Raw genomic sequence first — 22,990 nt, forward strand, 5'->3', positions numbered from 1 at the left:
TTTTGGGGGGGGGGGGGATTTTAATGCTCGAATTGGTCATTGTAATCAAGTTGATGAAACTCTAGTCGCAGACTCACAGATCACGCACATTAGAATAGCTAGAGACAAGGTTAGAAAAACCGGTCCAGGACGAAGACGGGGTTAATATTAATGGCAGGACACTCATAGAGACTATCTGGGAAGTAGTTCGAGTTCAGAGTTCGAGTTGAATCGAGTTCAGAGAGACGTAATAAACCCTGGTACAACAGCAAACTAGGTAATATTAAAACGGAAGTAAATAGAGCATATAGGCTTTGGACAGATAAAAATAATATTGAAAATGATACGGAATATGAGGCACTGTTCGAAAGGACTCGGAAAGAATACACAAATAAAGTAAAAACATACAAGAAGGAGCATAGGGAGACTTTGCGGGGGACTTGTCTCCAAATCTCGATCTCCAAGAGACTTTTGGGACGCGGTGAACAAGTTTAGAAAAAGGAGCTTTAATCCATGCCCCATTCCCTTTAAAGTATGGCAGAAATTTTATAGGGAAATCATGCCTTTAAGACAAGTAAATCAGCCGATATATTCGGATTATAGACATCCAGTTCTTGATAATGTAATTACAAAAGACGAAGTAGTTAACGCCATTAGAGACATGAAACCTAATAAGGCACCTGGACTTGACGGAATCCAATCGAATTTTTATAAAGCCTTGCCCCCTAAATGGTTAGAATATATCGTTAAGTTATTCAATAACATTTGGCAAGAAGGTGTAACGCCATCTGATTGGAGTAGCGCAGATATTATTTTATTTTATAAAAAAGGAGAAGTAGATGATCCGATGAACTATCGAGGTATAGCCTTGGCTAACGCAGGAGCGAAAATATTCACGAAAATCCTAGCGAGTAGACTTAATAATTGGTGTGAACGGTATGATATACTGCCTGAGACTCAAACGGGGTTTAGAGAGGGACGGTCTTCCGAAGACAACATTTTTACATTAGGCGCCAGGATCTCATTAGCATTATGTAAACCAAAGGGTAAAGTGTATGTGGCTTTCATAGATTTTAGACGAGCTTTTGACTCCGTGGTGCATAGCATTCTGTGGAACAAACTGTATGACACAGGATTAAGTGTGAAAATGATTGCGGTGCTGCAGTCTCTGTATTCTGGAGCTAATATTAGAATTAGAGGGCAGAATAACAGTAGATCAGAGGTAATTGATATTACGCAAGGGGTATTACAGGGAGATCCGGCAAGTCCGATATTATTTTCCCTTTTACTGGCAGATATAGCTGATTTCTTCGTATCGAGAGGATTTACCAACATCAAAGATAAAATTGATCTAACGTTGTTTGCCGATGATCTGGCCATAATCGCGGAGGATATAGTGGACGTGCAATCCAAATTAAATACCCTCGCTGAATATTGTCAACAGAATAGGCTTCAGGTGAACACAGCAAAGACAAAAATTTTAATCTGTAAGAAGGCGGGACGTCCCAAGAAAATCAAACCCATTAAATATAACAACTCTGTTATAAAGGTGGGTAAAAGCTATACTTATTTGGGTGTATTATTCACCTCGTCAGGTCTCTATAGGGAGGCAGTGGACACTTTTGTCACCAAAGCTAGTTTGGCGATGGGAACAATTTGGGCACCGTTAATAAATATGAAAATTAATGACTGGAATGCTAGGCTTAAAATGTCTAATGCGATTGTAGAGTCAACACTCCTATACGGGGGAGGAGTTTGGGCATTGAATTATATTGACGTACTAGATAAAGTGCAACAGCGTTTCTTTAAGAAGCTACTAGGACTGCCAAGCTGTACTCCGGACTATTTAATAAGCATAGAGACTGGAACCACAACAGTCGAGAAATTAGTGGTTAAGAGAGCATTAAAATTTCTCATAAAGGTGCTGCAAATGCCGGAAAAAAGATACCCGCGAATAAGCATGGACAGACTGGTGACACTTAGCTTATCGAAGGATAATGACTTGAAATATAACTGGTTCAGTTGTATCAAAAGCATTTTGGAGAAACATCATAGTCAATGGATAATAGAAAACATGAATCCAAACCAAATATCTGAAGGGATACCACAGCTGATGCACACAATGACACAAAAACAGTTTCAAACGGATGCAGTAAGTGCCCTAACATCGACATATAGTACAGCCTACAAAGAAATCAAAGAACTTAATGAATTAGAATGTCAAAGTTACCTTTTGTCGGAGGAGCCAGTCGCGTATATAAGGGTGTTAGCACAATGCAGGTTGGCTTGTAACAGCTGTTTTAGACTCAAAATCAAAACCCTTATATATAAATTTGAGGTAGATTCCCCATGCCAGTTATGTGGCTTAAATGAAAATGAAACCCTAAAACATGTTCTTGTGAGCTGCCCACAGTATGAACCATATAGACAGAGATACCTGAATGAGGAACCGTTCCCGATGCAGCTAAAAGGTATACCAAATGAGATGTTACGGAAATTTTTTTGTTATATGTTTTCATGTTGTAAGTTACGTGCCTTCGCCCTATGGGATTAGATTAGAGGGGTTTATAAATAAGCGTGAAAATATTGTACTAACTTGACTCCTCGTGATACTGAATACCAAAATACATAGGATAGCGAAGTGAACCAAAGCTAGAAATAAGATATTAGAATAAGTTAGTTAAGATACAATTAAGAAAGAATAATAATTGTAATAGGTCTTCACCTGTGTACAATAAATCATACATGCTGTAACGTGACATTATGCGCCTGGCTTGGGCGCATCACGTTACATTAAGGGATACAACTCGCGGGTCCGCGTCGAAGGATCGCGCGATCGACATGGAAGGGGGTTCAGCTGCGGTGGCGGCGGGGCGGATCGGACGGCGAGGCACGAGGGCTAATACCCTACACCGATGATGCCACCGACCGCCCGCTTCCCGCTAGCCGTCTGCTGAACACCTGATCGTCCCGACGAGCGACCGTGACGGCAAGGTACCGCGGGAGGGGGGGTATTTTTGTTTTGGTCCACCCGCTAGACGAGGGAGGACGAGGGGGCCAGGAATTCTCGTGAGGCGGGAATTCCTTCGGCGGCTTAGTGAAATGGACTGGATATTGTTTTGTGAGAGGAAGGGTGGCTGTGTGTGGAGTGAGGAGGTGCAGGACGAACGGAAGGGCGCAAGTGATCGCCGGAGCCGAGGGCCTCTCACCCCGAAGCAGCCCATTGGATTGGTTTTTTTTTGTGTCCGTCCGGGGATTTTTCTTTTGGATTAAGCCGCTACACCGGTAAGTACCGCCGAGAGCGGCAATTCCTACTACACGGGTTCCCCTCGGAGAAGGGACGGGATAGTCGCATTCACGTATCCCGGGCGGAGATCGGTGGTTCAGGCGTTCGGGACGCTGACCTGCGAAGATCTCCGCTAGGAAAGAGGTTCGCCCACCGAGCTTGGTAGGATCGCGACCGCGTGGTAGGAATACGCGCCTCGTGATAAGGCAAGCTAGGGACGGTGGGGAACGGTTAATCCTGCGGCCCTTACGAAGGGCCGCGCTCGCCGTTAGAAGTTATTGTACACGTCGATCTGTACTGGCTCCACTTTTCTCTACTTTGAATAAACGGATATTAAAACTTCGACCGGCGTTTTCATTGGCGTACCCCGAACTGTTCGAATCTGGTCGCCCCTACGTTCCCTTCTATCATTTCAGCTAGCTGAGGCTGAGCAGCCGGGAGATCGCGTGGAAGCGGCCATAGGATGAACGTCGATGCGGAGAGTTCACACCTGGCGCCCAACAATCCGATCTAGTTCAGATCTCGGATAGTTTTCCGGGTTTCGGCACGTTGGGAGTGGCCGTGAATTATTTGTCGGCTACGCCGTTGGCCGGCGTACGTCACAATACATACATACATACATAATAGGCAAAGAAACACAAAATAAAATTAAAACAAGCTGCAAGTTTCAACTTGCAGCTTGTTTCATGCAAGAGATTTATCCTTAGATGCGTTCTCTACAGTGTGAAGCACCCCAAGTTGTGAGAGGCATGGGGACTCACGTTAAACAAGCTGCAAGTTGAAACTTGCAATTTGCTTCCTCCGAATCGTAAGTAGTGTACGAAGTCCTTATATGAGGAAGTATTTTCATTTTTTTTTATCTTTGGCTTCCTCATAGATGAATTTTCATTTACTACCCACGATTCAGAGGTAGCAAATTGCAAAATTTAAATTCTTGGCATCTTCATATAGGGACTTCGTACACTACTTACGATTCGGAGGAAGCAAATTGCAAGTTTCAACTTGCAGCTTGTTTTAATTTTATTTTGTGTTTCTTTGCCTATTATGTATGTATGTATGTATTGTGACGTACGCCGGCCAACGGCGTAGCCGACAAATAATTCACGGCCACTCCCAACGTGCCGAAACCCGGAAAACTATCCGAGATCTGAACTAGATCGGATTGTTGGGCGCCAGGTGTGAACTCTCCGCATCGACGTTCATCCTATGGCCGCTTCCACTGTAGAGAACGCATCTAAGGATAAATCTCTTGCATGACCTCTTCGGGCGTAATATTTTTGAATTGGCTGAAATTCAAAAACTTGAAGATATGTATAATCAGATCCGTTTTACCAATCTCTGCCAAATTTGAGAAATATCACGGCTAAATGATACTCTATACTTTTCGAAAATTAGAGCTCAATCGGTCAAAGTTGACGAGAGTTATATGGATAAATTTAATTTTTTGAAAAATTCAAAATATCATAAAATCAAAACTTTTCGATCGATTCGGTCCAAATGCAATACCAACCAACTTTGGATACATATCTCTTTGTCATGAACTATTTAGACGATTATCACAAAATTTGCGATCGCTAGAGTGCGAACGTCCTTTTTTTGGATATTTGAAAATGACATCAATTTTGAGCCACAGCTTGAATCATGACGAAAATGTATAGTCAATGAAGGGATTATAGAGCTGCATATGCCTGCAAAATTGGGGGGCTGTAGCTAAAACCGTTCTCGAGTTATACACGTTTGAATTTTGGGAGGCCATTTGTTGTGCCGTAACGTCTCGGTGACGAAGGAGTTCGTTCGAGAGATTAGGGCTAAGGTAATTTTTGGGATCGTTGCCGGTTAAGGAGCTGGAACTCCAGACATTTTCTCCGAACCTGTTTTATCGACGTTTTGGCACATTCTGAACATGGTGACATGAAAATCTCGACAGGAAAATTTTCCACCGTCACATAGCTTCCTCTATGAGGAAGCAAAATAAGCCAAAAGATGAGTAAAATGAAAAGAAAAGAAAACTCAAAAGGCGCAATAGGCTAAACTAGACAACGCAAAACAAAACGGGGGCTAGCGCAGAATCACGTAATGTCGCAGTGGAGCTTTAACTCGACAGTAGAAGCGGGGAATCAGGAAGGAAGAAGGGCTCTGGTAGTAAAGAGATAGGAAGGAAAGGAAGGCTTACTAGCACAAATACTTTTCTTCAACTGCGGAGCGAAAACGCTCGTTTTCGGTCCGTTCGGGAGGAGGGAAAACGGGCAATTCTCGAATGGGGAAACGTAGAAGATTAAAAAATTGAATAGGAATGAGGTGATATTTGCCGACGAATCCAACGACCAGCTACCACCGGGGCAATTGTTTTTTTCACATAAGCTGTACAATGCACAGATGTTTTATTGTAATTTCCTAAGTTACCAAACTAATCTGTTTATTTGCACCGGCCCAAGAATCACCCACTACGTGAAAACTTGCGTTCGCTCCGCTGTGGAAGAAAATAGTATGTGAACCGCGAGAGAAAACGGGCGTTTGTGCCTTGTATAAAGTTGAGAACCCTTCGGCTTCGTCTCGGGAACCTCAACTTTATACGCGGCACAGAAACGCCCGTTTTCGCTCTCGGTGCACAATATACTATTCTCAAAATAAAAATTAGGCGCAGGTACGGTAACCGTGTAGCACCGACAAATGACCTCGTGAGGTCTTACAATATTTACTCTGACTCGAAAACTGGGCACGGCTAGTAGGGTAGAGAAGAGCGATCTCAGGGAGAAGGTTCCCGGCCACAATGATTTCCTAATTATTACCTCGATGTCCTCGCAAGATACTTGACTAAAACGCAACGCACACCTCTCGGCCTCATGCTTAATCCAATGTTTCTTTTGGTGTCTGATCCTCGAGGATGGTCCTCGATGATCCCCGAGTCAGTGTCCAAGGGGATGAGAAAAAGGAATGGAAGAGTAGATGCTAAGGGGCTTACAGTACTAATCGTGGTCCTTAAACAAAAGATACGCAATAAAGAGTCTAATTCGCAATAATTGAGCCCCAGGCGAGTGGTCCTTTTGAGTCAGGTGGCAGGGAAGAGCCTGTAGCGAAATATTTTTGTTACAACGTACAGATTACTTTAATCATAAATAGTGTAAAAACTTCTGCGTGGACAAGATTTTCTAGTTGCTGAGAAAAAATCCAACAACTTTTTTTATTGTGACTTACACTACCAACAGAAATTAATATATTTTCATTACTTATATTAGATTTCTCAGAAGACTACATTACGTATTGATCATCCTCCTGCTAGAACTTTCTAAATCACACGAGCTGTCAACAATTATTGGTACAAACTGTAACCGGTTTACCATGATACACGGTTTCCCACATTACCAAAGTTCATGAATATTATGTCTACCACCACAATGTACCAACATATGAATATGTCATCCTGTCTATCGTGAAACGAGCAACTAATTAGAGAGCATATATTAAATATACATCAACTTAGGCCCTTGAAGATATAACAATTTGTCAGCCAATCTGTCGTTGATTGGACTAGAGTAGAGATCCAGATCAGTAATCCTAACAATTCAAAACCAATTCGGAAATCTAATAGCACCAAATATGAAATAACTTCTAAAGTAAATTATTATATTTGTTCTTTCCATTTTTATTTATAATATAATTACTTCACGTAATGGTTATATCTGTAAAGTCAAAAGGCTTCGACTACATTTAGGTGTGAGCCCACGTGCTTAAAATGTTCCTGGTAGCTGTTCGTTCTTAACAAAATGTTTCGTGAGCAAGTCGAACCACTGAAAGCTGTTACAATTCTTCTGAAAGGACAGTAGACGAATTCAGCAGAGCCTTTATTTCTTACAAATGGGGCGAAACTCAATCCCGTCAATGTCCTCAAACAAATTTCGGTATTTTCCACTAGCTTTAAGAAAACTTTTCCGATTAGACTGTAGTTGAAGACTTCTTGCGCATCTTTTTCTCATTCAATTAAAAGTTCTCTCTTTGGTGATTAACATCATTTTATCACTGTAATTAAACCCTCTGAAAATTATGTACTCCTTGTTCATTTTACCGTCGGAGAATTTTCAGAGTTTAGTAGTATGAATATTTTATAGTATATACGTACATATATAATCAATACTCTAAATACTTTCGGCATAAATATTTTAATTTCTAATATTAATAAAATAGTGTTTGCACGGCCATGAATAAAGTTCATGTGTAAAGTTCGATTTTCAGTGCGTAAAGTGTCCCTTTTTTCATACTGTGTGTAGTGAGAAAAGTAGACTTTACGCATTAAGAATCAAACTTTACACATGAAACTTATTTACGGCCGTGCAACAAATAGCATATGCAACTCGTGCGTGACTGTTTTACACTGACGTGATAGCGACAAGACTCGTCGCCGGCTCGACCGGTGACTCATTTCCGACGATCATGGCTCATGAAGAAAATTCACTTTACGCACTAGTTGCATAATATACTATTTTATGTAGATGAGCGGATATGACAAAAAATTTATAAAAAATTGAACTATTTGATATCATTCCCTGATTTTCAGTAACTTGGAAGAGCATCTATCAACTAATCAACAACTTAAGTCATCCGGATAATTGGATTTATGTAGGCAAGACTTAAGTACTTGGAATATTCCGGATAATAATATCGATAAAATTCGCAAGCATTCCAACCGCTACGACCATCTATAATCATGTCTTGAAATCAGAATCTATAATTACTTAATGATAAAAATAAACTATAAGACTATAATTTGCCACGACATTGCTATGATTACTTTAAGGATACTCAATTTAAGTTTAGTGAAATATTTTTGACGGAACACGATATGGATTTCCATAGTTTATCTGAAGCCCGTAGAATGTCGAAAATAGATTATATTTCATTTGTCAAAATTGAAGTCTGAGGTCACGGCCGAGATCTGTGACTATGTAACGTTACGTTATGTCCCTCGTTAATTACTTAATCACACGCCCCGATAACAGATTAAGGGGAAATGACTTTTTCTATGTGTGAGTTGGCACACGGACGAGAGCTGGAAGCGAAGAATCTTCGAAACCTAATAATTTCATTATAGAAAACACTGCCGATAAATTTATTACACCAAATTGAAGCCTTCCGATAAAATATATTTTCCTGCGGAGTGACGGCTTACGAATCTGTCATGGCTACCTGATGATACCTTTAGCATTCTTTACTTCACACTTATGGCATTCTTGCACTGAACGACTAATGAGAATCGAAAAAAGGGGTCACGGACGGAAAGTTTTTATAGACTCTCCCTTCCACGCTCCATTCAAACGCGTTCTTATCGATGACATTATTGCAACTTCAATGCTGATTATGTTGAAATCTTATTATGTAGATTAAAAAATGCAAAAATAAGTATTGCCTAGAATTTGCCAAGGAATAAAATGGTACTATTTTGTTTTGGATGGTGAATGCATAAGAAACATGATTCACGCCACCGTACCTACAAATCCCTTCGGAAAGATGTTGAATAAGTATTTATTACGCATATTGATCTACCACATCATTTACAAGCGGTGTAAAAATGTAAGTTAATACATAAGTATAAAGAATATAACAAGCAATTATACACATAGTGCTTACCTCTTCCCAGACCAGTTGCTTGCTTACTCCAGGACGTAGATTCATTATTTTCAACTCAGCAGCTTTCAGAACTCCATCTTGTGTGAACTCGACATTAGGTTTGCCCTGATCCCCTTCCACGGAGACATTCTTCAAATATCTGTGCATACAACACATAAATAAAATAAAACTGCATATACGATAGCCAACATAATCGACCATATGAATTAATGAATGTGATTAAAAACAGTGATTTTCTGGATATTTCAGTTCAGTTCAATATATTATTATAACCCAGGTGAAAATGAAATACAGTGTGTATAATAAGTTTCGGAACGGTCAAATATTAAAAAAAAAAAATACGCGTTTCAGAAAACAATGCTTGTAATAAATTTTTTAGGGTTCACGAAACGTATTATCGAATGAAGATTAGTTGACCTTGAAATAACTTTGAAACGCTGCGTTAAGGTCAACTTACAAATTGTCAAAAGGAACCCCGATTTGATACTACATATTTTTGTAGCTAATCACTAGAGCTTTTCAAGACACCACAATTGAACCATTTTTCACGAGGAATGCCACCAGATATGAGTATTTAAACTTTCAATATGCACGGAGAAAACAAATTTGTTATTCCAGGATGACATAAGTTATCGCAGCAAAAATCGTTAGCAAATATAGTGACAGCAATATTGACTGCTCCTACAGATAAATTTATTTGCTGTGGATGCTTTGCTACTGTAATCAAACACAATTTTCTATAGCAGCAGTAATATTTTGCTGTTACAGCAATAGTATGTTGCTGTAGCAACAAACAAGCTGCTGCGGGTTCAAATGTCATTAGCAGACAAATTTTCACATCTGCGAATAATTTGTTAGCAGAGCAAAGAGTCGGCTGACATGTTATTTACCATCACAGCAAATAAACAGATACCTAAACCAAAAAGGAATGACAGATCATAATAATTTATTTCCTTTGCAAAGTCCTTAGTAGTATGGAAAGAAATTATTATTAAAATTTGGATTTAACATATCTGCAGATATATTAATTTCAAACATGTATTGATCGACATTTTCGACGCCGATAATAATTTCTGTCTGATGCTACAAAGAACTTTTTGGAAATAACACTTTAATAACGTCTTCACCGATTCCCCACGACGTGAACAATGACCTCACGTTTCCAGGATAATCCATTCTGAACTTTCAATAGACAGACTTTGTACGCAGGACGAAACAGAATAAATCGCCTTACAACAGAGGCGGCAACGTATTAGAACGCGTCGTATAACATTCCAGACCAAATTCCGCTCTTTCCAAATGTCCTTTGTTATTAGAGCCATCTACGCTTGTTGTGACAGCAAATTAATGAATTCTGTCAAATGGCATATATTTTAGGCATCAGTAGCAATTGATTGATAACAGGTACAAATATTTTGATAAAACAAACGTTACTGCAGCAAATATTCAATTGCTGACGTTCTTAAATTCGAATCCTTCATTCTTTTCACCAGCTAAGTATATGAGTTCTGAAAGCAAATCATTTGTTCGAACACGAAATCATCCAAGAGATACATTTTCTGTTTCAGTAACTAACGTTGATCTGCTGAAAGTGCAAGTTAGTCACTGGGCTTGCAAAATAAAATGCTCTTACAGCATAAGTATGCCTAGCAAACTAACTATAGCTGCAACAGCTAAATTATTTTTCTCTGTGCGCTGGCATTAGCATTATTCAAAATGTATCGTCATCTGGCGGTAATTGTGACTAGTAGCAAAAGATGAAAAGTTCGAAGACTCATATCTGGTAGAATTCTTCATGAAAAAAGGTTCAATCCTAGTGTTTCGAAAAGCTCTGGAGATTAGCTACAAGAATACGTAATATAAAATGAGGGTTATTAATGACAATATTTACGTTGATCTTAACGCAGCGTTTCAAAGTCATTCCAAGACTAAATAACCTCCACCAAATAATACATTTCTTTGAAACCCAAAACATTTGTTCCAGGCATTCTTTTCTAAAATACATATATTATATTTAGAGATATTCGATCGTTCTCGAACTTTTGGCATGCACTGTATATGGAAAGTATACAGATCAATAGATCATATACATTTCATACAGGTTTTACCTACATATGAACTGTATATGAAGCGTATGTGAAACTTACATAAATAAGGTAAAAATTATAAATCACAAAATAAACTCATTTAATCATATTTACTGTATTTAGAAAATTACGAAATCATTTTCTTACAATATATATTGAACTAAAAGATATAGTTTCAGAGTCGTAAACAACTTTCGTATGCTATCTATTTTTAAAAAATTATACTAAACTTGTAGGTATAAAGTTTTATACCAATAAGAAACACGATTATTTGATCACTCCCGTTTTTAAAACGGGTCAGATTTGCTAGTAGAGTTATAAATGAGTAAATTATAATTTATTTATATATTTTCATGTAAAGGCACTATAGTTTATTATTCCTTCCTGTTATTATTTTAAGGTAAATCATTTTTTAAAAATGTTAAACAAAAATCATGTTATCCAGTACTGCAGAAGTACAGTGTTGTACAAAGGTGTTCGCAATTTTCTTATTGCGTTAGAGCGAAACCGTGTTATAGGTATGTGTTGTAGGAGAGCTACCTGTACATAAAATATAAATATTTTTAAAAAATTAATAAAATAAGTAACGTTGTGAATTTCGACTGAAAAGATCGGGGTTTGCGCCTGATTCTCCCTGAGGCATTCACCAATAAGTTTTCTTAGGAAAACCTAATTGAATTGTATGTCTATACGGTCTTTGAGTGATGCCCAGTTGCGCAAAAACCAAATTGGACACAAATACGAACTTCTGCCTCCTGAGCGATCTTCAGTAATTCAACGATATTGTAAGTTATCTTTATCTGACGGAGTCTTTTCAAACATTTAATGCTCTGTCCAATCGGACCCACTCGCTTCGTTCGCTCTCAGACGATATATACTTGTCCACTAACCTACCCAGTTTCCAAAATTTAAACATTCCACCGTATCCCAACCTTACCTAACCAAACCTAGCGTAAACTAATGTTAAGTCACATACAATATATGTACTATAGTAAGATATTCTTCGTACCTAATTCTATTCCATCAATTTAAAAATGAACAGTATTAGCAATAAAAAGTCACGTGTGTCCAATTAGCCTGTGTGCCAGTGTGCCCCCTCCCTCCACGGTCTTCGCTCAACACGATATGGGTTCGATGTTTAAACCTTGTAGGTTCACATAGTATTGCCTACTTGAGCTTTCCGCAGACTGTGTAGCTGTATTGCGAATTCCTACATCTGATCGAATAAACTCTTTACTGGCACATGTCCTCATGCGAGGATAAGGCCGAAAGGAAAAGAAATGAACGACATGTGTCTCTTACACACAGGGGGAAAAAAGATACACCGATAGTTGCAGTACTTTCACTGAATTTTGATATGTAACCTTCAATATCAATTCCCAGCTAGCACCGACATATGACATAAATATAAAATGTAATATACCATGAAACTAATGTGTAAGACATAAGTTAGCTATTAATTCCCACACGGTACAATATTATTGGAATTTAACAAATATGTAACAATTCATTGCATAGGCATGTTAATAAAGTTTTAATTCACTTTTTGTAAAGTGGTCGTATTATATTATAATCGAGCATCTTGTAAAAATTGTATCTACGTCATAATGAATTCTATATTGTTCTATAATAGCTACGTAATACTGACATCAATGTGATAATCGTATTTGTTAGGAATTTAGTTCGCCTTCGGAGATATTTCCTACCTAATAATTACATTCAAGCCGTTCAAAAAGCTTAATGTAGCTGGTACGTTACGCCACACTTTTAAAGAAAAAGTACGTTGTCTGAAAGTATTACTCTGATATACATACAGGGTGAACCACGGATCGTGATCAGTAGAGATTACTGTGTTATTAGCAGTCCGATCGAAAATGTTTTTATCAGCTTTTGCATGGTTTCAAGAGAGCTTTAACGTGATAGTGAAAAATTACTGGTCAACTCTTTTTTTAAATGTTTTTTCAAGGTTACCTGGAATTTTTGGCAACTGAACATATCATTTTTTTACGCCTGTCTGTTAGAAGATTTCAAGACGAATCCGGCACATGTAAGGACATGACATTTTTTTCATCTGGTTCGAAAGAAAATTAAAAAACTAAATACTCCTTATCACGAGGAGAATCACAGCTACGCCGTTATACGCATCCATTCTGTCGTCTTCAGTCGCCATCAGTGTAGAGGAGAGGCCATAAAGAATGCAAAACAATCTTTTGTTCACCGTCTACGCGAGTGCATTGCAGCTCGTGGACACCATTTTGAACATCGCTACAATTAAGATTCGTAAATTTTGACTTGTCAACAACATTGGTTGCGTAATAACGGCGTAGCTGTGATTCTCCTCGTGATACAAAGTTTTTTAATGTTCTTTCGAACCGGATGAAAAAAATGTCATGTTCTTACATGTGCTGAATTCCTCTTGAAATCCTCTAACAGACAGGCGTAAAAAATTATATGTTCAGTTGCCAAAAAATTCAAGGTAACCTTGAAAAAACATTAAAAAAATAGTTGACCAGTAATTTTTCACTATCACGTTAAAGCTCTCTTAAAACCATGCAAAAGCTGATAAAAACATTTTCAATCGGACAGCTAATAACAAAGTAATCTCTACTGATCACGATTCGTGATTCACCCTGTATAATTCTGTTCCAATTCGGAATATTATTATTTTGAAAACGAAGAGTGTTAAACATTCCTTTAGTGCAATCGGACAGCTAATAACAAAGTAATCTCTACTGATCACGATCCGTGGTTCACCTTGTATACTGTAACGTATATTATTTCCAACTGTCAAGACTGGTGAAGTACCAGTTCCCTCGAATGACAATTTTGGCCACTTAGCTCTTAGAGTAGAACCAGGGTTCGGAACGATAAAGGGATACACTTCTTGTGTTACAGCAATAATGAAACATTTCTTTTCGGGTAAACTTTTCCTCGTTTATTATAATTTGCGTCTTTATTCGGTATCATCCATCGGTTCTATTACAATCGGTGTAATAAAAAATGTCGGAGGAATGACTTGAGGCTGTGAAAGCCAACACTTCCAGCTACGGATGAGGGCGTGATTTGAGACGGTGGAAACCAACACTTCCTGCTACGGATAATGCGAGAGCGATCACTCTCTGCTAATTTGTCCAGGGTAGCTAAACGCTGCGCTACTGGACTAAGTTGCTGAAACGAAACTAGAACCACAGAGTTCTCAACGGACGGTGTGTGATCACAAAAAAAATGGTTCTCTCTCGGGTGAGAGAAGCTGGATATTAGATGCAGGATACAAAAACGTATATCCATGGCGAAGAAAACAAGAACTACAAAATCGACGGATTACTTATTTACCCGGTCTTATGTTTTTTCATGCGAGTTGCCTTGGCGACCTAGTGTCGCGGCAGCGAACTAGTGCTCGCTCGGATACCCCGTGTCTGGTTAGGGACTCTTGTCACAATACATTTGAGAGATACACTTCAGTTGCTAGTTGACATTTTCACGCTTGACCACTTAGCGGACATACTTTCGACGGTACAATTCATATTTCGTTAAATGTAACAGGAATTAAATTAAATTAGGTTACAGTTAACAGGTTTTGTTATGTTTAAGTTTCATATATATTACATTTAGATTTTTATAAAATAAGCATAATATATCTAACACATATCAGCAACATTTCATAAGGATATAGCAAGGATTCATACATCTTTCGTTGTCTGGATATACATGTTATATCAAACATGTTATACAATCTTGTTACTCGAGTGTAATATAACTGTGTCGTTAGATGGGCTGGCATCCATTTTGAACATGCAAATTCATATTCATATCAATTCATACTATTTTGGTTGATATGCTTGCAGGGCCTAAAGGTGTGGACAACCAATCAACATGTAGATTTTTAATTATATGATATATTACATCGATGAATATGCAAGTTAGAAATTACTGAAACTAAAAATCTATCCTGATAAATTTGGTGAATTTGCCCTTTCGATTCCTCTATAAAAACTTTGAAAATGTAAAAAATTATCTTATCTAATCATCCATTATAATACATCTGACAAGTAAAGTAATCCATGACAATTTGGGATATTATAAATATCCTAGCAGACACAAAACATAGCTGTTGTATAATTTAGACTACAATATACAATGTTATATTATCTTCATATAGCTGTTATTTAAAATTCCAATGTTGCTTAAACATAATAAAAGCCACATAACTATAACCTTTTTTAATTTCATTCCTTTATTCAATTTAACGAATTGTGAACTGTGTTGTCGAAAATATGTCGACTAGGTGGCAAGGCGTTAAACATTCAACCCGCAGCTAAACTGTATCTTTCAAATGTATATGTAAATCAAAGTAATACTTTAAGACGAAACATTATATTATTAAAACGTATTAGTATAACGTACTAGCTGCACTAAGCTTTTTGAACACCTTGAGTGATGTTGTCACGAACGTAAGGAAGGCGGAGTGCGGAATGTCCGATGGACGCAGGCGTCTGGTCGGGGAAAGAAGGGAGCATGCACTAATCAAATATACATATAGAATTTTAAGGCGTATGTATATGGTTTTTTAAATAAAATAAATAAATTGTTGGCAAATTAAAAGTGAGTGAGTTACAATTATTATCTTCTCGGAGTGTGTACGTTGTACCGTCAAGTGAGATAACTTTCAAATCTTCAGAATGTTTGACAGCTGTGGTGCTTTGTCAACTACAGCACTTAGTCGACCATGATGCTCTACAGACCTTTATTTGGAATGGTAACATAACCCCACACTAATATACCGATATTATCTTGAATTTAGGAATGATTCCTGTATGCACAACCATTATTCACGTTATAAGCGTTAAAACGGAAAATGGTAGTATTTCAGACCTTGGGATGAAGGAGGAATCGTAGTAAGGGTCAATAACCCGATGATTGGCAAACGTGAGAATCAAAGTAGTAAAACACAGATTTCACAGATTTAAACCTTTTAAACTTTTTACGACAACTCAGAATAGCCGTGAATACAACGCAATAGAATAAAGCCGAAAAAAAGACAATGAATAGAGAAGAGGATAGACAAAAAAAATGTTAATGCAAATCAGCGATTCCGCCAACGCCATCTGGTTAAGTTCTCACTAACTACATTGAATCTAATTATTCAAGGTCTAAGATACTTGTATCTCCTAAAACGAACTAATTTCCCAGGAAATATGATTTTCCAATTTATATCACTGTTGCGTAGCTACTATTGCATATACTTACTGTGTTTTATCACTTTCTATAAGCGGTTTTATTACTGTTATGTTACATTTACAAAAGTGTATTTGCTGGGAACTGTCATAAAATGCTGGTATAAAAATGTTAGCTATATAACGATTACAGGTACAAGCCGTTTTTTCATGTACAAACTTAACATACTATCGAGCTTGTGCGGAAAATTAAAACTTCCACATTAATAACATGAAATAAACTAGCTATTTAACGTGTTACTTCGAGCTTCATTAATAACATATTACAGTTATGTATTTGCACTTACTGATGATATATCTGAAAATTTAATATCTACTTTTTATGCCTCTTATCTTCCGCAAGAAAAATAGTACTGCAGACATTATAGAAATGCTGATTGTTATGAACTCATCGTTACAATTCTGACGTGATTTTTCGATTCATGGCCACAAGGCGACTGCGGCTACCGATACAAATAACGTTCTCGCTCTCAGGTTCCCTTTGAGTTGTCAACCTGCTCTGAAACTACGCTCTCAGACTGATTCGTATAGTTACGCCAATGCTCTCGGAAGATTTCGTTATTGTTGAGTTGAGGTCGAGGTGCTCGAATCTGCCGTGGGGAGATAGTCTGGACCCGCGTAGAAATTTCTTAGGGCTTACCTGACCAGGATCAGGCCCCGATCAGGCAATTTCATGGCTAGCCCTATTATGGAAAATCTGACTTGGCCGTAGTCAGGCGTTATTCAGAGCTACCGTATTAGGTGTGAAATCAGGCAACACTGAAATCGCCCTAATATGAAACTATATACATGTAATACAACCGCCGGCCACCAGAGGGACAGGGATACCCGCAAGCAAAAGTGCATCACTGACCCGATAAGCTCCAAACTTTATAGAATTGTGAAAAAGAGACCTTTTTACTTAGGTGTTAATTTCGTGTCGGACTGTAATAACTGTGTGCTACAATTCAGTTACACCCTGTATATTTATATTAAGTTCGTGTAATATTAAAGACCTCTGCTTCCATATATATATATATATTGATACCAAAGAAGAAACAATATTATAAAATATACATTTATATATAAGCGCGAAATATTATTATTACTTTTAAGTGTTTCTATATATATAACGATAATATTTAAAATCCCAATCAATAAACAAAAAGACAATAAAATATATTCACGGCTTTGCAATGTACTAATCTTCCCGTAACAAAAAAGAAATATATATAAAGTAATTAGGGCAACATTAAAATGGCCCGATCAGGCAACCTGATCACGCCCTGATCGGGGCCGTATTAGAATTTGGATGTGATGCCCAGCTGTCGTCCGATGCCCTGGGGAAGCGGTCGTAGAGGATCTCCAAAGTTACGTACCAATTCGCTGAGGAACGCTCTCGATTGGTTTAAAGGGACAACTCGAGGGAAAGAAAGAGTTATTGGCTATAAAGATCCCGACCAATCAGAATGATTTGTTCTTAAATTTGGCTATTGTCAAAGCAGTCTATCTCGGGCACCCACCGAGGTTTCAGGAGCTGGCTCGCGCTCCCGTGTTATCTGTTGATAGTTCTTCTGTGTTTCGATACGGTATAGACAGTTCTCGCTCGTGTAGTTCTCACGTTCCTCTCACGATACCCAGGAAATTCTGTAGATTTCCTGTGAGTGTTCCGGAGGTGTAGTGCTGTGCCCTACTGTGGTGCCCATCTGAGTGTTCTGTGGATACGGTTCTCGGCCTTCACGGATTAGCTGCACCAGCTCCAGTGAAGACTCGCAATTTATTAACTGTTCAAGGGATTTCGATTTGATACTTCTGATTTGTTCTGTTACGTTCTCGATTCGTTGTTCTCTGTATCTCGCATTATGCCTGACGCTTACTCCCACCCTTTCTACTTCAACCTAGCAGCCTGAGCGGCCGTGCATTTCCTTAATCGTCTGCTCCCGTTCGTGCATCCAGTTGCGTTTGCTGATTTTATGCGACCCCAAAGATCAGCACCTACGGTTGCCTTTCTCGATTTTACGCGTAACCTTATCTAACCTGTTCCATCCCAACTCCCAGGTTATACCGGCTCGTCAGTTCCCGATGGAAAAAGAATTGGCTGTCGTCCGCGTGGCTTGCGGATGCATGAGCGAAGGGTGGACGGCCGAAGCTAACGTAGGTTAGTTCTCGGATTTTTTTTTATCGGTGTCGGCTTAAGAAAGATACGTTACACAGTATATAACTTGAAATACATTGGCGATGTTACCTATATTTAGTAATTAATTTAGTGTAAAATGTTATCGTTTATATCATAGTAAAACAAGTATATCGTAATACCAACCTAAAAAAGGTGTCCCCTGTATGCCAACGTGACTCCCCAATTCCTTCGCAGCTCAGTTGCGTATTTAAGCTCAGGTTCCGGTTACTTGGATCGTTAACAAAGTCTTCCACTCCATATGCGTAAACTTTTATAGCAGTTGTGATTTCATTCACAAGACTTGTACTGCTCGTATCGAAGTGGACACCTGCAATAAAATATAATCTTATTTGTGGGAATTAAAATATTATCCAATTATCAACAATTTGTGAATCGATTAACAAAACTAATTTGCATAATTATTCCTGAGTCTCTTGTATTTGGCACGTGAAACGATAGAAACTCTTGATTGATCAAATTAATATTAACTCCCATTAACTCAACATTAATCTAGTCAACCATGGATTGTAGGAAGTTATAATCGAAATACAATAGTCTTGTCTGCTATTCGAATATTAAAGGGGATAGAAGGACCATGAGGATCTCATTCCATCCATATCCTTTTACCTGTACCTCAACGATGTACCGAAATATATTCTAAAACCGCCAGATAAAAAAGCGAGACTCGTGATAATATCAAGGTAAATGTATGAATACATGAAAGCCAGAGTGAGTTGTATGGTCTACGTTAAAGATACTCATTGTCAGTTACATGACTTGCTTCATCGTCTTTTCTGTACCGCCGGTTGCTTTTACTTGGCGCAAGACTCAATAGCGTATCTTAATCAGCGCCATCTGTTACATGGACAAGTAAATGAATGTGCGAGAACGACGACAGCGGAACTGAAATAAAATCATCTTACACTAATCGTATTGATCTTGGTGGTAATCGATTCAGAACCCTGAATTCTTATAGCGAATTTATTAATAACTTTTTCTTATATATAGCGTTTCATAAGATATTTGATTCCAAACACAGGTACATAAGAGTTGATTTGGGTAAAGACGATTCGACGATTCATGCCCTATACAGCCAGTTGCCTATACTTGGCGCGAGACTCGACCGAGTCTCTTGATTGCTTGATAAGTATAACCTGCGTCTAGCCCCTCTTTAGACTAATAGAGAGGTTTTACTGGAAATTTAGTGAACGAATTTGACGGGAGAGTTCCTTCATGTCGCAGAAAGTTTTGCAAGCGTCTAGTTATGCCATTTACCTCAATAAATGATACTGAAAATTGGCATGTGTGGAGTGTTTTCATTGTTGGAGAGTTTTCTCGAGGGCCCTCTTGAGTTTAAGGAACTTGAATTGTCGGTCTTCGAAGTAGCATGATAGTTTATCTGGCCAGACGACGATAACACTTTTTCACTTTCACTTATTTGAAAATGCTCGCGGCCCTCTGTGATGCAACGTAGATGCTGTTGGGTTAAGGAGATCCAAATATTTCGAACAGTGAGCGTGAGACCTTTATCGAACCGTTCCTGGAATCAGAATTTTCTCGTAGAATAGCATATTTGATCTTTAGATGTATAGGACACCGAAACACTTCTCGAGCTCCTGATAGCGGTCGAACTGAGTTAAGGAACCAATGTCCAAACTCATGCTGGTCTACCATATTTGGAGAAAAGAACGGCGTGTCCTCTAGGAAACGCTCCAGATTGAAGATGAAAGGTTTCGGATTCGTTGATGGATCCCAGAATAGAAGCCATGGCCGGCATTGTCCCCAGATTAATGGTGTAGGGGAGAGTCGAAGAAGAGATGCTAAGGTTTCATAGCTCCATAGCTTCGCAGCTTGTGTTCATCGTTGGATATGAAAACTCCGTTTTCAAGGTACAAAAGTGCTGTATTTGGTTGTCTCAAAATCGTACTCGGAAGACCAAATTCTGTTTTTTTCTGCGTTACAGCGAAACTCAGGGCTACTGCCGAACGAAGCGAGATTCTCAGAGATCACTTCAACGAAGTTAGCAGTCGGTTGCAGTTATTCGGAGGATAAGACTGTCTTACAATTAGATTTTGGCAATATTACCCTTGGTTTTTAGGTTGTAGATAGCGCTCGAATAGAAATGCTTTTGAAAAAAAAAAAATGGAAATTGTACAGAAAACTGCACCAATTGACTATGGAAATTATATTAAGCCACTTGAACCAACCCGTGTTTGCGGTTCACGAGGTAAGCGAGGATATTGAAAAGCAGCGTATAACAAGATTTCCTGGGGTAGAATTACAGGTTCCGACGTACTTTTCTTCTGAGTAATTATAGCTGTCCGTGTAATTAGTGAGATAGCTATTTAATTTCTCCAGGGAGGTTCTAGCTGACAGACTTAGGGCATGCTTCGGCAACAATAAATCGTCGTTCGCATCATCGCCTTTGTGAGACTATAACATTATTTACATAAATTAACGTAGCTTGGGCCTGTCACTTTGTCAGGGTTCCATGCGTGTTAAAGAAGCGGAGTAAAGATAATCCCCCAAAAAACACTGACGTGTAAAAAACTACGCCAAGTACAGGATTGCTGTGAATTCCTCTAACAAAAAGTATTGATATCATATTATTGAGGCCAAGTACATAAGTCACTGCATGTTTTCCTATTATATGATCTAGCACTGGCGCATCATTTTAATTATATTTTCAATATTTCCTACAACGTTTTCGGTACTCTTTTATGTTACTGCTGCTTCCCGTATTTAATTATGATTTAATGGTGATTTAATAATTAATAAAACTTTAGGTGATTCCTTATCGAGTACTACTTGGCGGGTCCGTGCCAGGAATTCCAAAGTACTTACTTTGCACGTGCTCATAGTATTCTAATGCTGTATATTGAGGCCAAGTACATAAGTCACGAAATTTTTTCCTATTATATGATCTAGCACTGGCCCATTATTTTAATTATATTTTCAATATTTCCTATAACGTTTTCGCTACTCTTTTATGTTACTGCTGCTTCCCGTATTTAATTATGGTTTAATGGTGATTTAATAATTAATAAAACTTTATGTGATTCCTTATCGAGTACTACTTGGCGGGTCTGTGCCAGGAATTCCAAAGTACTTACTCTTTATACGTGCTCATAGTATTCTAATGCTGTATGTTTGTTATTAAGTTTTTACCGTGATTATTTTTGACGAGTTGTTGTTAATATGCTTTCTATAGAAAATTGGTACTGGTTTTGTACCAAATTTATATCAAGAAATGCACGGAGCCGCCAAGTAGTACTCGATAAGGAATCACCTTAAGTTTTATTAATTATTAAATCACCATTAAATCGTAATTAAATACGGGAAGCAGTAGTAACATAAAAAAGTAGCGAAAACGTTATAGGAAATATTGAAAATATAATTAAAATGATGGGCCAGTGCTAGATCATATAATAGGAAAACATGTAGTGACTTATGTACTTGGCCTCAATAATATGATATCAATACTTTTTGTTAGAGGAATTCACAGCAATCCTGTACTTGGCGTAGTTTTTTACACGTAAGTGTTTTTTGGGGGATATCACAAGTTTTTGTTGTTCAATAGGATATATGAAAAAAGTTTTAAACACTGAAATCTGTATTGTTAAACAAATATAAAATATAAATACATTGCAATGTCACTAATCAGATATATATATTGTGTTGTCGAAAATGTTAAAAGCCATATAAATGTAATTTATAAATTGATTTTTCTTAGAAACACAAAAATATATATAAATTTGAAAGGAAAGTATATTCTTAAATGTAGAATGAAATTCATTTAGAAAGAAGTTGAGTCATTTAGGAATTTCTTAAGCTTTGACACAAGTCTCAACTACGTGTTGTAACCAGTGCCATCTGTTATCTAAAAAAGTAGTTGGAGGTACAAAGACTACGACGATGACTGAACTGAATTAAAATCATCTCCTTTGCTATTTCAATATTATTCAGTACTTAGATACAGAAAACTACGAAGTGGAATACCTGGACACCCTGGACTTCCACCTCCAACACATGGACACAGGAAACTACGGAGCGGAATACCTGGACACCCTGGAGTTCCACGTCCAGTACCTAGATACAAGAAACTACGGATGGGAACATCTGGACACCCTGGACTTCCACGTCGACCACCTAGATACAGGAAACTACGGAGAGGAACACCTGGACATCCTGTATCTCTAAAAACTGTCACCTAAAATACGAGGAACTATGCCGAAGCACACATATACATACATCCATACACGCGCGCTCCACATGAATGTTATTAAAAACTTAATAATTCTTTACTGTTTTGAAAGCACCCTTATACTAACTGGAAATTCGGTATGAACAGTAGCTTCACGTGTAAAGTGTATTTGATTGTGTTGCGTATTCGTAAATTACTAACACCATACAGAGTACAAATAGGTAAAGAAGGCACAGCAGTCAGCGCCATCTGTCGTGTAAAAAATGCGATGGACGTGCGAAGACGACGACGACGACGGAACTGAAATAAAATCATCTCGCTCTCCATCTCAATACGCCCTGATTTCGTACACTAATCACATTGAACTTGGTGGCAATCGCTTCAGAACCTTCAATTCCTATAGTGAATGTATCAATAACTTTT

At 38.1% G+C, this 22,990-nt stretch overlaps 1 protein-coding gene across 5 annotated transcripts in view; it reads right to left on the minus strand.

The window, feature by feature from the left end:
* The window catches only part of LOC107271022 (glutamate receptor ionotropic, NMDA 2B), a 95,984-nt gene that overhangs the window by 42,604 nt on the left and 30,390 nt on the right, over positions 1–22,990 (minus strand). For all 5 annotated transcript variants that reach the window (XM_025088268.1, XM_025088267.1, XM_025088266.1 and 2 more), the window contains exons 5-6: positions 18,508–18,691; positions 8,888–9,026 (exon numbers count right to left, since the gene is read on the minus strand). In XM_025088268.1, the coding sequence (XP_024944036.1) occupies positions 8,888–9,026; positions 18,508–18,691 (323 nt within the window). The remainder of the gene's footprint in view (positions 1–8,887; positions 9,027–18,507; positions 18,692–22,990) is intronic.

This window comes from Cephus cinctus, unplaced genomic scaffold (genome assembly GCF_000341935.2).
Source record: "Cephus cinctus unplaced genomic scaffold, Ccin1 Ccin1_scaffold0864, whole genome shotgun sequence".
Classification (NCBI taxonomy): domain Eukaryota; kingdom Metazoa; phylum Arthropoda; class Insecta; order Hymenoptera; family Cephidae; genus Cephus; species Cephus cinctus.